General features: G+C 38.0%; 1 protein-coding gene across 1 annotated transcript; it reads left to right on the top strand.

Annotated features, from left to right (window-relative positions):
- Positions 1-18: 18 nt before the first annotated feature.
- Positions 19-13,095, top strand: OTOP1 (otopetrin 1). The gene is made up of 6 exons (XM_005428065.2): positions 19-304; positions 5,461-5,597; positions 8,489-8,547; positions 10,441-10,571; positions 11,510-12,456; positions 12,832-13,095. Exons 1-6 carry the CDS (start codon positions 19-21, stop codon positions 13,000-13,002), a joined length of 1,731 nt encoding a protein of 576 aa, XP_005428122.1. The 3' UTR covers positions 13,003-13,095.
- Positions 13,096-14,238: the final 1,143 nt, after the last annotated feature.

Below are 14,238 nucleotides of genomic sequence, written 5' to 3'. Positions count from 1 at the left end.
TGGCCGGCGGCGTGGGAGATGGAGCAAGCCGCCGGGTGCCCCGCGGTGGGCGGCAGCTACCCGCAGAAAAACGCCGAGATCCTCAGCAGCCAGTACGGCATCAACCTCTTCCTGGCCGGGCTGCTGCTCACCTTCGCCTGGGCTGTGCATGCTGTGGGCATCAGCAAGAGCCACCTGCTCTCCTACCTCATCACGCTGATGCTCATCCAGCTGCTGTGGATGCTGTGGTACCTCTGCAGGAGCTGCACGCAGAGGAGGCTGATCCGGGATAAGGACACACACGCCGGAGCCCGCTGGCTGAAGTGTAAGTACGGGCGGATGGCACAGAGTGGTACTGCACAAGGGACATCTGTGCCATCACCTGTGTCTGCTGCCTCTTTGTTACCTCTCCATCCCTACCGGGAGGCATCCTGGTATTTGCAAACTGAATGAACATGCAGTGCACTCTAAAGTAAATATATGCATAAGCTGAACATACTAGAAGATTGTATTGGGAAGCTGTTTGTTAAACATCCTCACTTTCCAACCTACCATTTATAGTGCTGAAAGCTCCAGCACCTTTCTTCCTTACCAGGCTGGTTTGGTAAAACTTGGAAAATGAAATATAGCTAGTGGAAGAGGCAGTTTTGTTGGTGTCTTGCAGCTCTTTTGGAGGAATTATCACCTTTTCCACATGGCATAATGCAATTTACTTTATGGTAGTACCAGTCAGAAAGGTCCTGAAGCTCTGTCTATACCAACATGTATCAGAGATTCGTGTTTATATGTGTACAGTGATGCTTCTGAAACATCTAGAGTTAGAAGAGGACAAAATCCCTGGCCAGATTGGTTTGTCATCAGTACATAAAACAGTTAAACAAGGAATCTAAACTGAGCATTTGCTTTTAGAAAAAGTATACAAGTTTCTGAAGGTAGTGGTGGGGCATGCTAGCCCTTATCTGCAGTCAGCTGTGTACCAGTGAGGATACAAATGTATATTGAGAGAAGGTGTTTGGGCAGCACATCACAGAATTGTAGTGACAGGAATCTGTGTTTTCAGGTACCAAGGAAAAGAAACAGCCTATCAGTGCTTGTGCAATAATATGCAATCCCAGTTCTACCAGCCTCTTCCAATCTCAATGCTGTGAATGATAGATTGGAAAGTATTTAAGTGGAATGTTATGACAGATTTCCCCTAAAATGTTTTCTACCTACTAAGAATGAGACAACAGCTAATTTTCACAGCAGCTAATTAAACATCTAAATGAAAATTCCAAGAACACCTGACACCTGATTATTTTGAAAAGTAAGGTTGTGCTGTGGAAATGTAGTTCTCAATCTCAGTACTTGTGTATAATTTATTTTCTTCACAACTATTAATATTTGTGTTTGAATTGCTGACAGAAAACTTATTTTCTTTTAATGTCTAATGTACAGCCATGGTCTGTAGACTCTTTCCTGAAATGTATGGGGTTCACATACCAACTGTGGAATTGTTCCTCTTGATTATTTACTATTTTTCAAGGCAATATTAATCTCTCAGGTATTTTTCATTTATTCACTCATGTGGCTTACAATCTCCTGAAATTCATGCAAAGCTTAATTTGATCCTACCTTGGGCCAAGCTAAACTTTTGTTACTCAGAGAGTAGCTTTCCCCTCCTAAATATGGAATAAATACTGCCTAGCATGGGTAAGTACAGCAGGATCCCCCACCCTCTTTTTTTTGGCGCTGCATTCACAGCATTTCGTTTGTCCTACAGAATATAAGGAGTCACAGAAACTTAGAAATAAGATCCTAGATTGAACTACTGGGTTACCATATCCATTTCTTTTACCAGCACAGGATGGCTCTTTGTACTGGCTTCTCAAGTACTGTGGGTTCCATGGCTTCTCTTAGGCTGCAATTCAACAAATTTGCCCTTAGGGAATGACCTACACTTTCCTATTCTTGGGAGTTTCTTGTAGTTACAACAGTCTGTACAATTCCTTTATCCTCTATTGGTAAAAGAAAACTGATTTGAGCTAAGGAAAAACTCAGGTGGCAATTCCTCTGCCAAGATCCCCCTTGCCCTCCTCTTTATCAGTGCTTTTGTCATAGAAATCTTTTACCTGAAAGATCAAAAGTCCAAAAAGGAAAGGAGAGGATGGAGTGGGACAGACATATTTTGTTTGGGTTTTTCCACTGAAAGCTTTCTGCAATTTTTTTACTAGCTCTATCAGCTACTTTTGAAGAACATCTCTTTGCTGTAATTGTGAGAGTAAATGTCTTTGTATTAAACAGTATAAAACAAGTGTATTTTCATTAATCTTTTCAAACTGTGAATATCATTTTAGTAAAAGTGGTGGCAGTTGCCTGCTTAGACCGTTTTGCTCTGACAAATGTTGAAATGGAACGATTCAACAAAAACCTCCTGTAACCAAGTCCTTGTACATGTTTAGCAACACTTGAAGGACAGATGATCAGTTTGCAAGAGCTGCTCACAGGAAGGTTTCCTTGAGCCTTTCTGCACCAAGGTGTCAATTGTGTGAACCCTTGAGCTTGGTTCTCTTCCCACCTGTGTGGTTGACCAAGAACCACTCCTGGAGTCTCAGTGTGGGAAAAGTTGGTGGCAGAGCTGTGTCTTTAACACAACACAGTTATCCTGACCCAAATTACCACAGGGAACCTTAGGAAGCCTTTCCTTGACTCATTCCAAATGTTATTCCCCTAAGTATGCTCTCCTGCAAGGAAAAGCTCTCTGACCACTTTTTGGGAAAGTGAAGTGAGCCAGAGAACTCAAAATGAAAATCAGTTGGCTTCACAAACAGCTTTATTTTATCACATTCTTTAGCAGCACAGTTTCTGTTTAAAGCATTGACAACTGGTCAATTTAAAAGCTCTTGACAGACTTCAACTTGTATCTTTTTACTAACTGCATACAATTGCCAATTATTTGAACAATATTTTAAAGTGAGAGTGGTATTTTTGCAACTGTATCATTATGTTTTTCTGATCTTCTTGATGGTTACTAGCAAGAAATGTGCCAGCACTTAGCAATATTGAAAATCCTATCATTGATCCCTTAAGACACAGAAGTTTCAATGAATATTTGAAAGGAAAAAAAATAATGAAACAGTGCTCCATGGCACTAATTCCACATTTCTTACCATTTTAAATGAAAATAATTAAGTGGTGGAATTATCTTCCTTGAAATTACTGCCGTCCATTTAGTATTAGTACATACTACAGAAGTTTCTATCACAAAAAGTTGTCAAAAAACCTATTAACATACCATATGCATGGCCATTATGGTTGTGCTTTGCTTTTTGACTAAGAAAATTAGTACAATAATTCCCTTTTGAAACCCATAAATAAGCATGTTGGACACTTTGTATACACTTGTAGTGTGGCCACCTGGATGATTGCAGAAATATCTAAATACCATTTAAATAAATGAAACAATCTAAAATTAAGAGTCATATAAATTCTTCTAATCCTTGGAGGTCAGTAGTCTATAAACTTTTTGCTTCAGAAGATAGCTTTTGCCTTCTTATTGAAACAATCATAACACATGTGAAATGGACTCATTTCAGACAAATGGGCTGTTTCCTGCATACTTCCTAAATAAACCATAAATTACAAAATCAATCTTAGAATGATTCAGAAAGGAAGGGACTTCTGAAATTCATCTAGTCTAACACCTTGCTCAGAGCATGTCTAATTACCTCAGGCAGAGTGATTTATAATCAGTTATATTTATAATTATATCATCAGAACTAGAAATTCTAATTTATTTCATAATTAACATTCTTTAGATAAGGCAAGAAACATATAATTTGAGCTCAGGAGTAGCCTATGATTTTGTATTTTATGATACCATTTAGTTTTATACACAAAAAAAATGGCACCTCTATTTAAAAACTTGGGCTCCAGTCCTGTTACATGTGTTAGAATACAAATTAGCTGACCTAAGAAGCATAAATTTTAAAAAACTGTATGGGATTATACACAGGTATGAAGTGCAGAGCTGAGGTTTTAGATTTTGCAATATATAAGCAAAAGTTTTGAGCTCTTGGTAGAAATTACACTCAATCAGTAAATTTACAGTGTTTTTATTATAGAGAGATTGTAAAGCAGAAGCATAAAATCCTACTGGAATTCATACCCTTGTGCTTAAAAAGGTTTCTGAAGCCTATTTTTGTTAATTTTTAAAGAGTCAATGAAAAAATAAACAAAATTACAGTGTGTTTATATAATTTGTACTTATTTTTTATCAATGCAACTTTGAGAATAAAGTTGCATTGATAAAAATTAAAAAACCTGATTAATGTACTGGGCAGAGGCTGTCACAAATTAGAGGCACTTATATCATAGAGTCAATTATCTTCTTGAGCATTGATCTAATCTTTTAATTTAGTGTTACTTTTTTACTACCACATGTCAAGTGGAACACATGGTACTTATAGGGAAGTTAGGTTGTGGCCCCATATAAAACATAAATATTCATCCAAGTCAACACTAGTGATGTCATTTACTCTGTAAAGAATTGTAAAGATTAAGTTAGTGATGTTGGTTTATATTATGAGGTCTGGTTAAGGTCCATGGATAAGACTTTTATCTAGTCTTCATTCAAATAAGTCCAGATGAAATCCAGTGAAAACTTTCTTGAAAAAAAGCCTAATAAAGGAAAAAAAAACCCCACCCAAGCACAAAAAAACCCTCAAAACAAACAAAACCAAGGTTTGGTTCAGTAATCTTGTAGCCGATTATACTTTGTCGTACAGGTACAAACCCAATAATAGCAGCAACAAAAAATGAACAAAGGGAAATGTATTTCAAAGTTCTTTAGGGTATTTAGAGTGATATGTTAGGATATTTTTGTGTGTGTGTGAACTACTGAATATGAGATAATTTCAGTGAGACACTGAAATTAAATCTTTGGTTCCTTTTCTAGGAGAACAAACCCTACAGCTCGTTGTGGTCTCTGAGTTACAGTGTGACTCCCCAGCCATGGGGAGGGCACACCAGGTGATTGTGTTAATTCCCACTGCGCAGGAGTTGGGCTGGGGGATGTGAGGTGATTGTTCACTCCCCAGGAGTGCCCAGTTTGCTGTGGGGCTGCTGAGGGCAGTAATTCCTGCTCTCTAAGGCTGCTTCAGTGCCACTGTCCCCTGGGAGCCTGTCCTGCTCAGAGCTGGGCACTCTGCCAGGGGCTGGATGTCCTGGGCAGTGCTGGGCTGGCAACTCCTCCCTGACCATGCAGGGGCTGTCCAGGGGTGACCCTGCTTCATGTACTGGGCAGAGGCTGTCACAAATTAGAGGCACTTATTTCATAGAGTCAATTATCTTCTTGAGCATTGATCTAATCTTATTTCCCTAAACAAGCACACAGATATTGATCAGCTTTCATTCCCCCAAAGAGATTTTTGTATATTTTACACATAGTCCCTAGACACTATAACTATACATAACATTTTCTAATATCTTTTTCGTTTGTAGGTGGGATTACATTATTTGCAGTGATAACTTTAATTCTGGATTCCTTTAAAATTGGATATTATATTGATTTTTCAAACTGTTTATCACCAACTGAAGGCATTTTTCCTGTTACACATGCTGTTCATACCATCTTACAGGTAAAAGTCACTGATTGCACTTTTGTATTAGTCTTTGTTTCTTTTCAAAAATATGTTATCTTGTCATCAGTGGACTTAACACTAATTTGATTTCTAAGCATATCACAGAATACTTTTGAGGACTAGATTCTTTTGCATGTATAGTAAATTCAAGATTTGCAACCTGAAGTTGCTTAGCCATAAAATTCATGGGTTTCAAACATGGGTTTGAAAAAAAGGATAATAAAAAAACGTTCTCCTGTAGTTGAAGTTACGTGGCCTTTTTGTTTAGTTGACATTACATACAGAATTTTCAGAATTTTCAGGCTGAAATGAGTATTTTGGCTAAAGACAATTCCCTTGTTTATATATGTAGGACTTGCCACACAAGTTCAATTCAATCTGTCTAACCTGATGTTCCTTTGTGGTTAGAGGCATAGGCCTGGTAAGTTAAAGGGGACAAAACCCTTCCTAGCTGGTTCTAAAACACTTGCACAACTTTCCTGAAACAAATGAACATGGATTTTCCTTCTAGAAGCATTTGGTTGTTCTTATCAGTGGCTGCACAATAGCAAACATAGTGACTCCTGTGAAATATTCCAGCTGCCTGTTTGTTACAAGGCTTTGGGTCTAGAGTGTGTGGTGATGCTCCAAAGCTGATTGTTTCTCCCATTAACTCCTCTGAACCCCTGTCAGCAGGTTTGTAGGGAAGAAGGAAAGAAAAAGCCACTCACCTGAGATACTCAATCATAGCCAGGCATTGTTATGAATTTTCCAAGGGGATTATGTCATTCAGAAAGAAATATTTTCCTAGCAGTTGTGGTTGCATGTAAATTAGCTTTTGAACAACCTACATTTTTCTGCTTTCTTCAACAGTAAAAAAAAAAAGTGCACTGAGATTTAAACAGTAACTCTCACCCCATCCAGGTTTTTTTTTATGAAATTCTGAGTTGGTTGAAGTCATCTTAGTTTTACATTCTTGTAATATCCACTCTCCATGTCTTGCAACTTCACTCCTTCATCTCTGAAAAACAAACCAATGAAATTAAGCTCTTCTGTATGCTGATCTGAGCACAGCATTTTCCATTACAGCCAGTGACCCAGAGCTGACAAGGTTTCCAGCCACCATGAACAGGAGTGTGTAAGAATGGTGAAAAAAATGCTGAACAAAGGCAACATGAATTCTAATTTAAATTTTACCTCACCCAGTTTCACTGAATTTATAATCCACAGAGCTTAAAATAATGAACACTTGAGTGTTAGCCTGAGAAATCAAAGAAAAAGTTAAATTTAAAAAGTAATGAACCACATACCTCTTACCTAAGACAAATCTCCTTGTGTCTTTGAAACAGTGAATGAAATCACAGCAGAGAACATCCCTAATATGTGTCATCTAAAAACCAAAGCTATTGTTTTCTAATGGATATGTATCAGATTCTGTTGTCATTTACTCAAAGTGAGGCATCCTGGTACATGCCATGAAATGAATATATACATTCTGCACTCATGTATGAGCTAACATGTACCTGCCCTCCCAGGGCAGGCTGTGCATTATGTTCTTCTGCAGGCAGAAGTCCCCTTGAGGCAATGAGTATTCTGTGAGCCAAAAACTGGATTTTACGCATATTTTATTATTTTATGCTTATTTTATTTCTGCACTGAGTTTTCCTATTTCTTCCCGCTATCTTGTGTCTGAACAGTTCTTCAACAGATCTGGTTTCATATCTGCTGTCAGATTTTACTGCATTTATCCCAAGATGGGAAATCGAATATGGCATTAGAGACTAAGGCGATTTCAATTTGATTTCAGTTGAAGCCTACATGAAATATTTTAGTCTTTACATCTGGGATTTTACAGTGACCACTCTTCTCACTGATAAATGCTTCATTAGAGGAATTGTTACTGCTAGGTAGGATAGTTGAGCCATAAAGAACAGCATTTGCCTAGCACTGATTGCCTCAGAAACAGTGACTGTGAAGGCATCCTGCAGTAATGGATGCTGTGGAAAAATGGGCTTCCAGTTACTCTGGTTGCTGAAGAAGAACCCAAAGTTTTTATTACTTTTCAGACCATTTCTGGAATACCAAACCAGGCAGGTTTCTAAGAGAACTCTTAGGACTCTCTCTCCTGATAATTCACCAACTGATGAATTCAGTATCCTAGGAACTATTGGGAGTTAACAGACTGTTAGTGTCACCCTAACATCCCTGAGGAACATTGGTATAGCTCTTGAACCTTCCCACACTTGGTTTTGTTTCAGTGGCAATCTCTTTCTGAGGTCTCCATTATGCTGTCACAAACAGAGAGTTCTAATTTTATTCCTCTTTGCCTTGACTTGCTACCTTATTATTGTTATCTCTCTCTTTTGTTCCTTGTTTGAGTTTTCTGCACTATCCTTGAGTGCAGCTGCTGTGTTCTTAATGGGGTTGTCTCTCATGCAGTTAGTACACACTTTTCTCATGCTTCCTGGGAATTTGTATTTTTATTACTCAAGTCTGGCATGCTTTCATCAATCTGTTTCCCTCCATAGAATTTAATATATTTCATAAATTATTCAAACTTAGCATCACCATGCCCTGCAGCAATCATACCTCTATCCACAGCCAGTGGCTTTATTTTGTTTGTCATTGAAATAAAATCTCTTCAGATACAGAAGGAAAATATGTTTTGGTGAGTGATACTTAGACTTACTACTGTTAAGCCACTGATTTTTCATGTAAGAAATCTCAGGTTCTGTGTAAATAACACATGAAATCACGAGCTCTTTCACATGTGTGGAGATGGAGCTGCCTCAATTTGAATCATCAGGAGTTTTAACCATTTGAATGTCTATCTACAGATGCATATTCCTTTCTGAGTGTTACACATGTGCATTAGTGTAACAATATTTCTCTGTATTTCTTCTATTTAGGTGTATTTTCTGTGGTGTCATGCAAAGGATGTTATCCAGTCTTTCAAAACACTTGAAAGGTAAAGTGAATCTGATCCTCATCTGGCATGTTGATAGGTGCAGGTCTGTACAGTGCTTTAACACCAAAGATTTATTGTATGAGAGACAGTGAAAGTATACAGAGATTGATTCTCTTCTTGATTGCATTAAGTAGAAAGAAATTGAAGAGTTAAAGTAGCTCCATTTACCCTTATTTAACCTGCCCTGATATTTGTAATACAAAATAGTGTCAGAATACATATATTTTTCTCATGAGAGAGGAAACTGGCAATATATGATACCACAGAGTCACTTAAGTAGGAAGGATCATGTATGTGTTTTAAGACTATGCACTATATTATGTTTTATTTATTTACCTACTGAAAGGGAACCTGTGTCAGCAACCTGCAGTGAATGCAATGTAGCTGAGGTATTTTATAGTCATTTTATGGAAAGTACCTTTTTAAAACTAGGCCTTAGACTCATAGAATAGTTTGGGTTGGAAGAAACTTTTAAAAGTCATTTAGTCCAACCCCTCTGCAATAAGCAGGGACACCTTTAACTAGCTCAGGTTGCTCAGAGGTCCATCCAACCTGACCTTGAATGTTTCCAGCCCATATTGATGCTGGGGCTTGCACTGACCCAGCTGCAGGACCTTGCACTTGGCCTTTTTTGAACCTCATAAAGTTTGCATAGGGTCACTTGAGCTCATCCAGGTCCTTCTGGCATCCCATCCCTCAGGCATATCAACCACACCTCACAGCTGTGCTAGATGCAGCTGTGCACATGCACTTCGAAACACAACCTCCCTGGTGGTATCCTGCTACCAAATTAGATCTAATGTCTTTTCTAGTTTTAATGTATATTAATCAGTCTGTACGTAGAACATAAGTAAGCAAACATGGTAATTTTTAAAGTACTTATTTGAAGTTATTAATGATCTGACCAGTTTCTATAGGAGGTAAAATAAATTTGCTCAGAAACATCATCTGTGGTGAAGGTTCTCCATTTGTTCTGCTCTCCTCGGTAAGTGTTGAAACCCCGTGCTCAGGAAGAGAGTGATTACAAAAGGCTGTGCAATGTAAGCTGGTGCTATCAGCTCTGTTTATAAGTATATTTAAAAAATTTCTAACTGCAAGTTTATCACTGAGAATAGTGTTATATTAAAGAACTGTTTCTTGGTAAAGAAACACAAACAGCCTCAGGTGCAGGAAATCACCTGGCATTGGTAGGTGAAAGGATTGTGCCTAGGAAAGAGATAGATACATGACCTCCTACAAAAAAGGGACTGCTTGGCAACAGAAGACAAATTTTTTTCTGGATTTTATTAGGAAGTTCAGAACCATTAATACATTTCTTTCTCCAATGCCAATGCTGAAATGGCTTGTCAGAGCCCAGGAGCCCCAAAAATGCATGGAGACCTACCCTCATTTGTAATAGTACTTTGAATGGAATAAAGCCCTCTGTTAGCTTCAGCTCTCTCCAGAAGACAAAAATGCATGGGCTAGAAGTAGGAGAAGGTGGTGGTATCTGTGAAGAAAGATCAGACAGAGAATATGAAGAAGCACTGCAGAAGGTTGTGAAATATGGTTTGCAAAAAAATAACCCTGCTCAGATTGTTCAATCACTAACATGAAGCTTGTCCAGCTCAAAGAATAAAACCCATCACATAAGAGAGCATAAGAAACAAGAAAAGCATTCTATTAATAGTTTAATGGATTAGGCCATTTAATATATTGAATTTCTGTAAGGTGTTGGAAGACTGATTTAAGTGACTGCAGAACATCTTTAGAGATTGGTGATGATTTTTTGCACTGACAAATAAATAGTGCCATATAGCTTGTACACAGAAAGTTAATCCATTTAATTTCATTTCACGTATTTAATGAGATACAGTCTGTGAGGATTCCTGCAATAATCACTTTGTTTTGTAGGTTTGGTGTTATCCATTCTGTTTTCACAAATTTGCTCCTGTGGACAAATGGCGTGTTAACAGAGTCAAAACATCAATTAAATGAACATAAGGAAAGACTAATCACACTTGGTTTTGGGAACATAACTATAGGTAAGCAAAAGGCTTGGTGCATTGTGAAATTCCTGCTCTAGCACACTCATACAAAACACTGTCACTGTAGGATTTAGCTGAGTCATTCATGATTATGTCAGCATAGTCATTCCAGGGCACATGGTAATTAGCTGATACTGAAATGTTGTATGATCATTATCATATATGTGAACAAGGTAGTAATTTTCTTCTAAGTACCAAACAAATAGATTTTTTGAGAACATTTCAGGAATAATATCACTGAGGAACACCACTAAGGAACCACTTTATTACTAAATCAGAGTAATAAATTAACATAGCAGTGCTCAAAAGAGAGTTTACTACTTACTAAATTATTGGTAAAAAAAACCAAGTGTGGATAATCTTGCAAATCTTTCCCAGGAGAGTAATCGCATGTAGCCTGTGGTCCTACAGGATTCAGTGGGATGGCTCAAAAGAATCTAAGTTATCCATTAGTGCTGTTTTACAAGACAAAGACTTTGCTCTGGGTGATTTTTTTACTAATGAATCATTTTCTCCATTGGTGAGATCATGCAAGTTGTAGTCAGCAAACTTTTAGAGTAAGGAGGAAATAAAGAAAAAAGTTATTCACTGTGAGGGTGGTAAGTCACTGGAACAGGTTGCTCAGAGAAGCTGTGGATGCTCCATCCCTGGAAATGTTCAAGGAAATGTTCATGGGGCTTTGAGCAACCTGGTCTAGTGGAAGGTTCCCTGCCCTCAGCGGGAGGGGGAGTTTGAAATAGATGATCTTTAAGGTCCCTTCCAACCCAGGCTATTCTATGACAACTGCTGGGGAAACCTTTTCTTAGGTGGGTACCTGGGTGTTGTTTGACTGAAATCTTACCTTTTCTTTTTCATTATTTTATTTGTGTTTTATTTATTCACTTAAAACAAGGAACCTTGGTAATGCATATAACAGATCTCTCCTTCTCTTTTAGTTCTAGATGATCATGCACCTCAATGCAATTGCACAACAACAACTCTCTGCTCAGTATTTTCTCAGGGAATATATTACCTCTATCCCTTTAATATAGAGTACCACATCCTAGCATCCACAATGCTCTATGTCCTGTGGAAGAACATTGGCCGGAAAGTTGAACACCACCAGCAAAACAAAACTCCATTCAAATTCCATGGCATAACTGTTGGAATGATTTTTGGACTAATCGTGTTAACTAGCACAATAGCCATAGTTGTTGTGTATTTAATTCAGATTGGAGGCTCAAAAATCAAAAGTGAGTTAGCACTCACTATGTTTTACTTGCACGCTATCTTCGTGTTGGCTCTCATGTGCACGGCTGGAGTTGTCGCCCTTCTCATCTACAGACTGGAGGATAGATCACTGGATAATTCCAAGAACCCCGCTCGAAAACTGGATGCAGAACTGCTGGTGGGCACAGCTGCAGGGTCCTGGCTGCTCTCCTGGGGCTCAATCCTTGCCATTATCTGTGCCCAAGGTCATCCCAAATACACATGGTATAACCTCCCCTACTCTGTTCTGGTTATTATTGAGAAATATATTCAGAACCTCTTTATCATTGAATCCATCCACCGTGAGCAGGAGAAGGTGAACGAGGACATTAAAACTCTTCGAATAGTGACCATATCTCGGGGGAGCACTTTGTCCCTCAGCCCCTTGTACAAAGAGATTTACAATGGCAGAGCTGCTCGTGACAGCGGTGACATACCCTGTCTGTTTAAAGGCAGCATCTGTGGGAGAGAAAACGATGGTGCTGGTGTTGCCAGAGAAGAAATGAGTCAGGACAACAGTTTGGTCATGCACTCAGCCTCAGATTTCTCATTTTACAGCAGAAACTCAGTTACTAACAACAAGAGGAGAATTTTGAAGAACATCGCTGCATTTTTATTCCTCTGCAACCTTTCGGTAAGACATTTTGAATGTAGTTCACAAGTTAATACCCAAAAGCTTCCCATCCTTTCAAGTCTGATAAATATATTAAAATTTCATGGTTCTGTAGTTTGTAGGCAGTATATTTTACTTCTGGAAGAAGTGAATATGCTTTTGGGGAACAAAGTTTATTTAAATGAGGAATATGGGAAGTTGCTTTCAGTAATTGTCCAAAAACTGTACCAACAGCAGAAGCTGAAACCCTTTTCCACCAGTGTGCCCCCGTAGCGACAGGGAGGGATTTCTTAGGGACTCCTGAAACCAGTTTGCAGCACGGTGAGTCGCAGTCATTAAGGGCTATTGACTTGTAGGGCTGGTGATTAATACTGGCCTCACGTTCTTTCCCTGCAGCTGTGGATACCACCGGCGTTTGGGTGCCGCCCGGAGTATGACAATGGACTGGAAGAAATAGTTTTTGGCTTTGAACCCTGGATAATTGTTGTGAACCTTGCGATGCCTTTTTCTATTTTCTATCGGATGCATTCAGCTGCCTCGCTCTTTGAGGTCAATTGTAAAACATAGATCATATACGGTCCCTCAGTGAACAATTGATTGAATAATTAATTACATAAATAACAGTTGAGGGAGTGGGTGAATGGATAAGTGAATGCAGCAGCTGCTCAATAAATAGAAGATGCAATAATTTTTTTTAAGGAAGGGACAATAGCTAATAGCATGTAATTTTTTTTTCCACGTGTTTTGTTATATATGTGGTGTTATTGTATAAATACACTTTTCAGAATCATATTAGTGTTAATATGATTAACTCTACATAGTAAAGTTAATTCAATCTCATTAATCTTTGTTTTAGTCAACTGGGATTTGTTCTCCATACAATTTGTATGGCTTTGTTTTCATTCATTGTGACTTGTGAAAGGAGTTTTCAAAAAATTCTGTATGGCTTAGAACAGAAAATCCCAGGAAGAGCTTCTCCTGTATCACAGAGATATTAGGAAAACTCCAAGTCTTAATTCTTAGCTTTGTTTTATTTTTTGTAGTAAAATTAAAATAATTTAAAAATATTAATGATTAATATTAATATAGTAAAATATTTGCTAGAAAATTGGGGCGTGGGAATTAGTTTAAAGTTCCTTATTGCATATGAAAATCAATATATAATTATTATTTTGTAGATAGATATGGATAGCAAAAAATCCAGGTGAGTAACCTGTATGATTGATATAATGCTGTATATAATTTTTTCTGATAAAATATATTGTTAATAATTTTCTTGTATTTACTCTATGACATAACTGAGAAATAAAATGATTCCTTTTACTAAATTCTTTATTCAAGTATTCTTGAAATGTTTTAAGAGAAAAAACTAGTCCTATGGGTCATATTTAGGTATATGTGTTCCAGTGCCAGAATGGTATGTATTCCTTGCACAATCTTTTAAGGAGATGCTAATTTCATTGTAGATCAGTCTCCTGGTTGGAAAATAGTCATAGGTTTTCATACAGAGGTGCTGTAAAGCAAAGCTGAAACCTCTAGAAATCTGGAGGGCCTTTTGCCAAGAGTTTTATAAGTGTGGTTTAAAAGATGTTAGAATATATTCTCAAAACACTGTGATATTTAGTTGCTTGAATTCTCACAAAAAACAGTGAAAGATTGGGTGCCTGAATATTCTTAGAGTCTTCACCTGCAAGAACAAAAGACTGGAGCAGTAACCAGGATACTGGAGCTACAGATCAATTAATTACTGGATAACCTTTGCTGATTTGTTGAGGAGCTAGTCCTAAGTCTGGGGGGTCAAGG

The sequence above is a fragment of the Geospiza fortis genome, unplaced genomic scaffold, assembly GCF_000277835.1.
Source record: "Geospiza fortis unplaced genomic scaffold, GeoFor_1.0 scaffold666, whole genome shotgun sequence".
In the NCBI taxonomy this organism is placed as follows: domain Eukaryota; kingdom Metazoa; phylum Chordata; class Aves; order Passeriformes; family Thraupidae; genus Geospiza; species Geospiza fortis.
Note: the sequence above shows the minus strand (reverse complement) of the source record. Positions and strands in the feature narration are given on the sequence as shown.

Bases quoted from the DNA above. Each gene is read 5' to 3' on its own strand.
- OTOP1 (XM_005428065.2), top strand. From the start codon at position 19: ATGGAGCAAGCCGCCGGGTGCCCCGCGGTGGGCGGCAGCTACCCGCAG. The intron at 305-5,460 runs GTAAGTACGGGC...TTTCGTTTGTAG, and splicing joins CGGAGCCCGCTGGCTGAAGT to GTGGGATTACATTATTTGCA. The intron at 8,548-10,440 runs GTAAAGTGAATC...TTTGTTTTGTAG, and splicing joins TCTTTCAAAACACTTGAAAG to GTTTGGTGTTATCCATTCTG.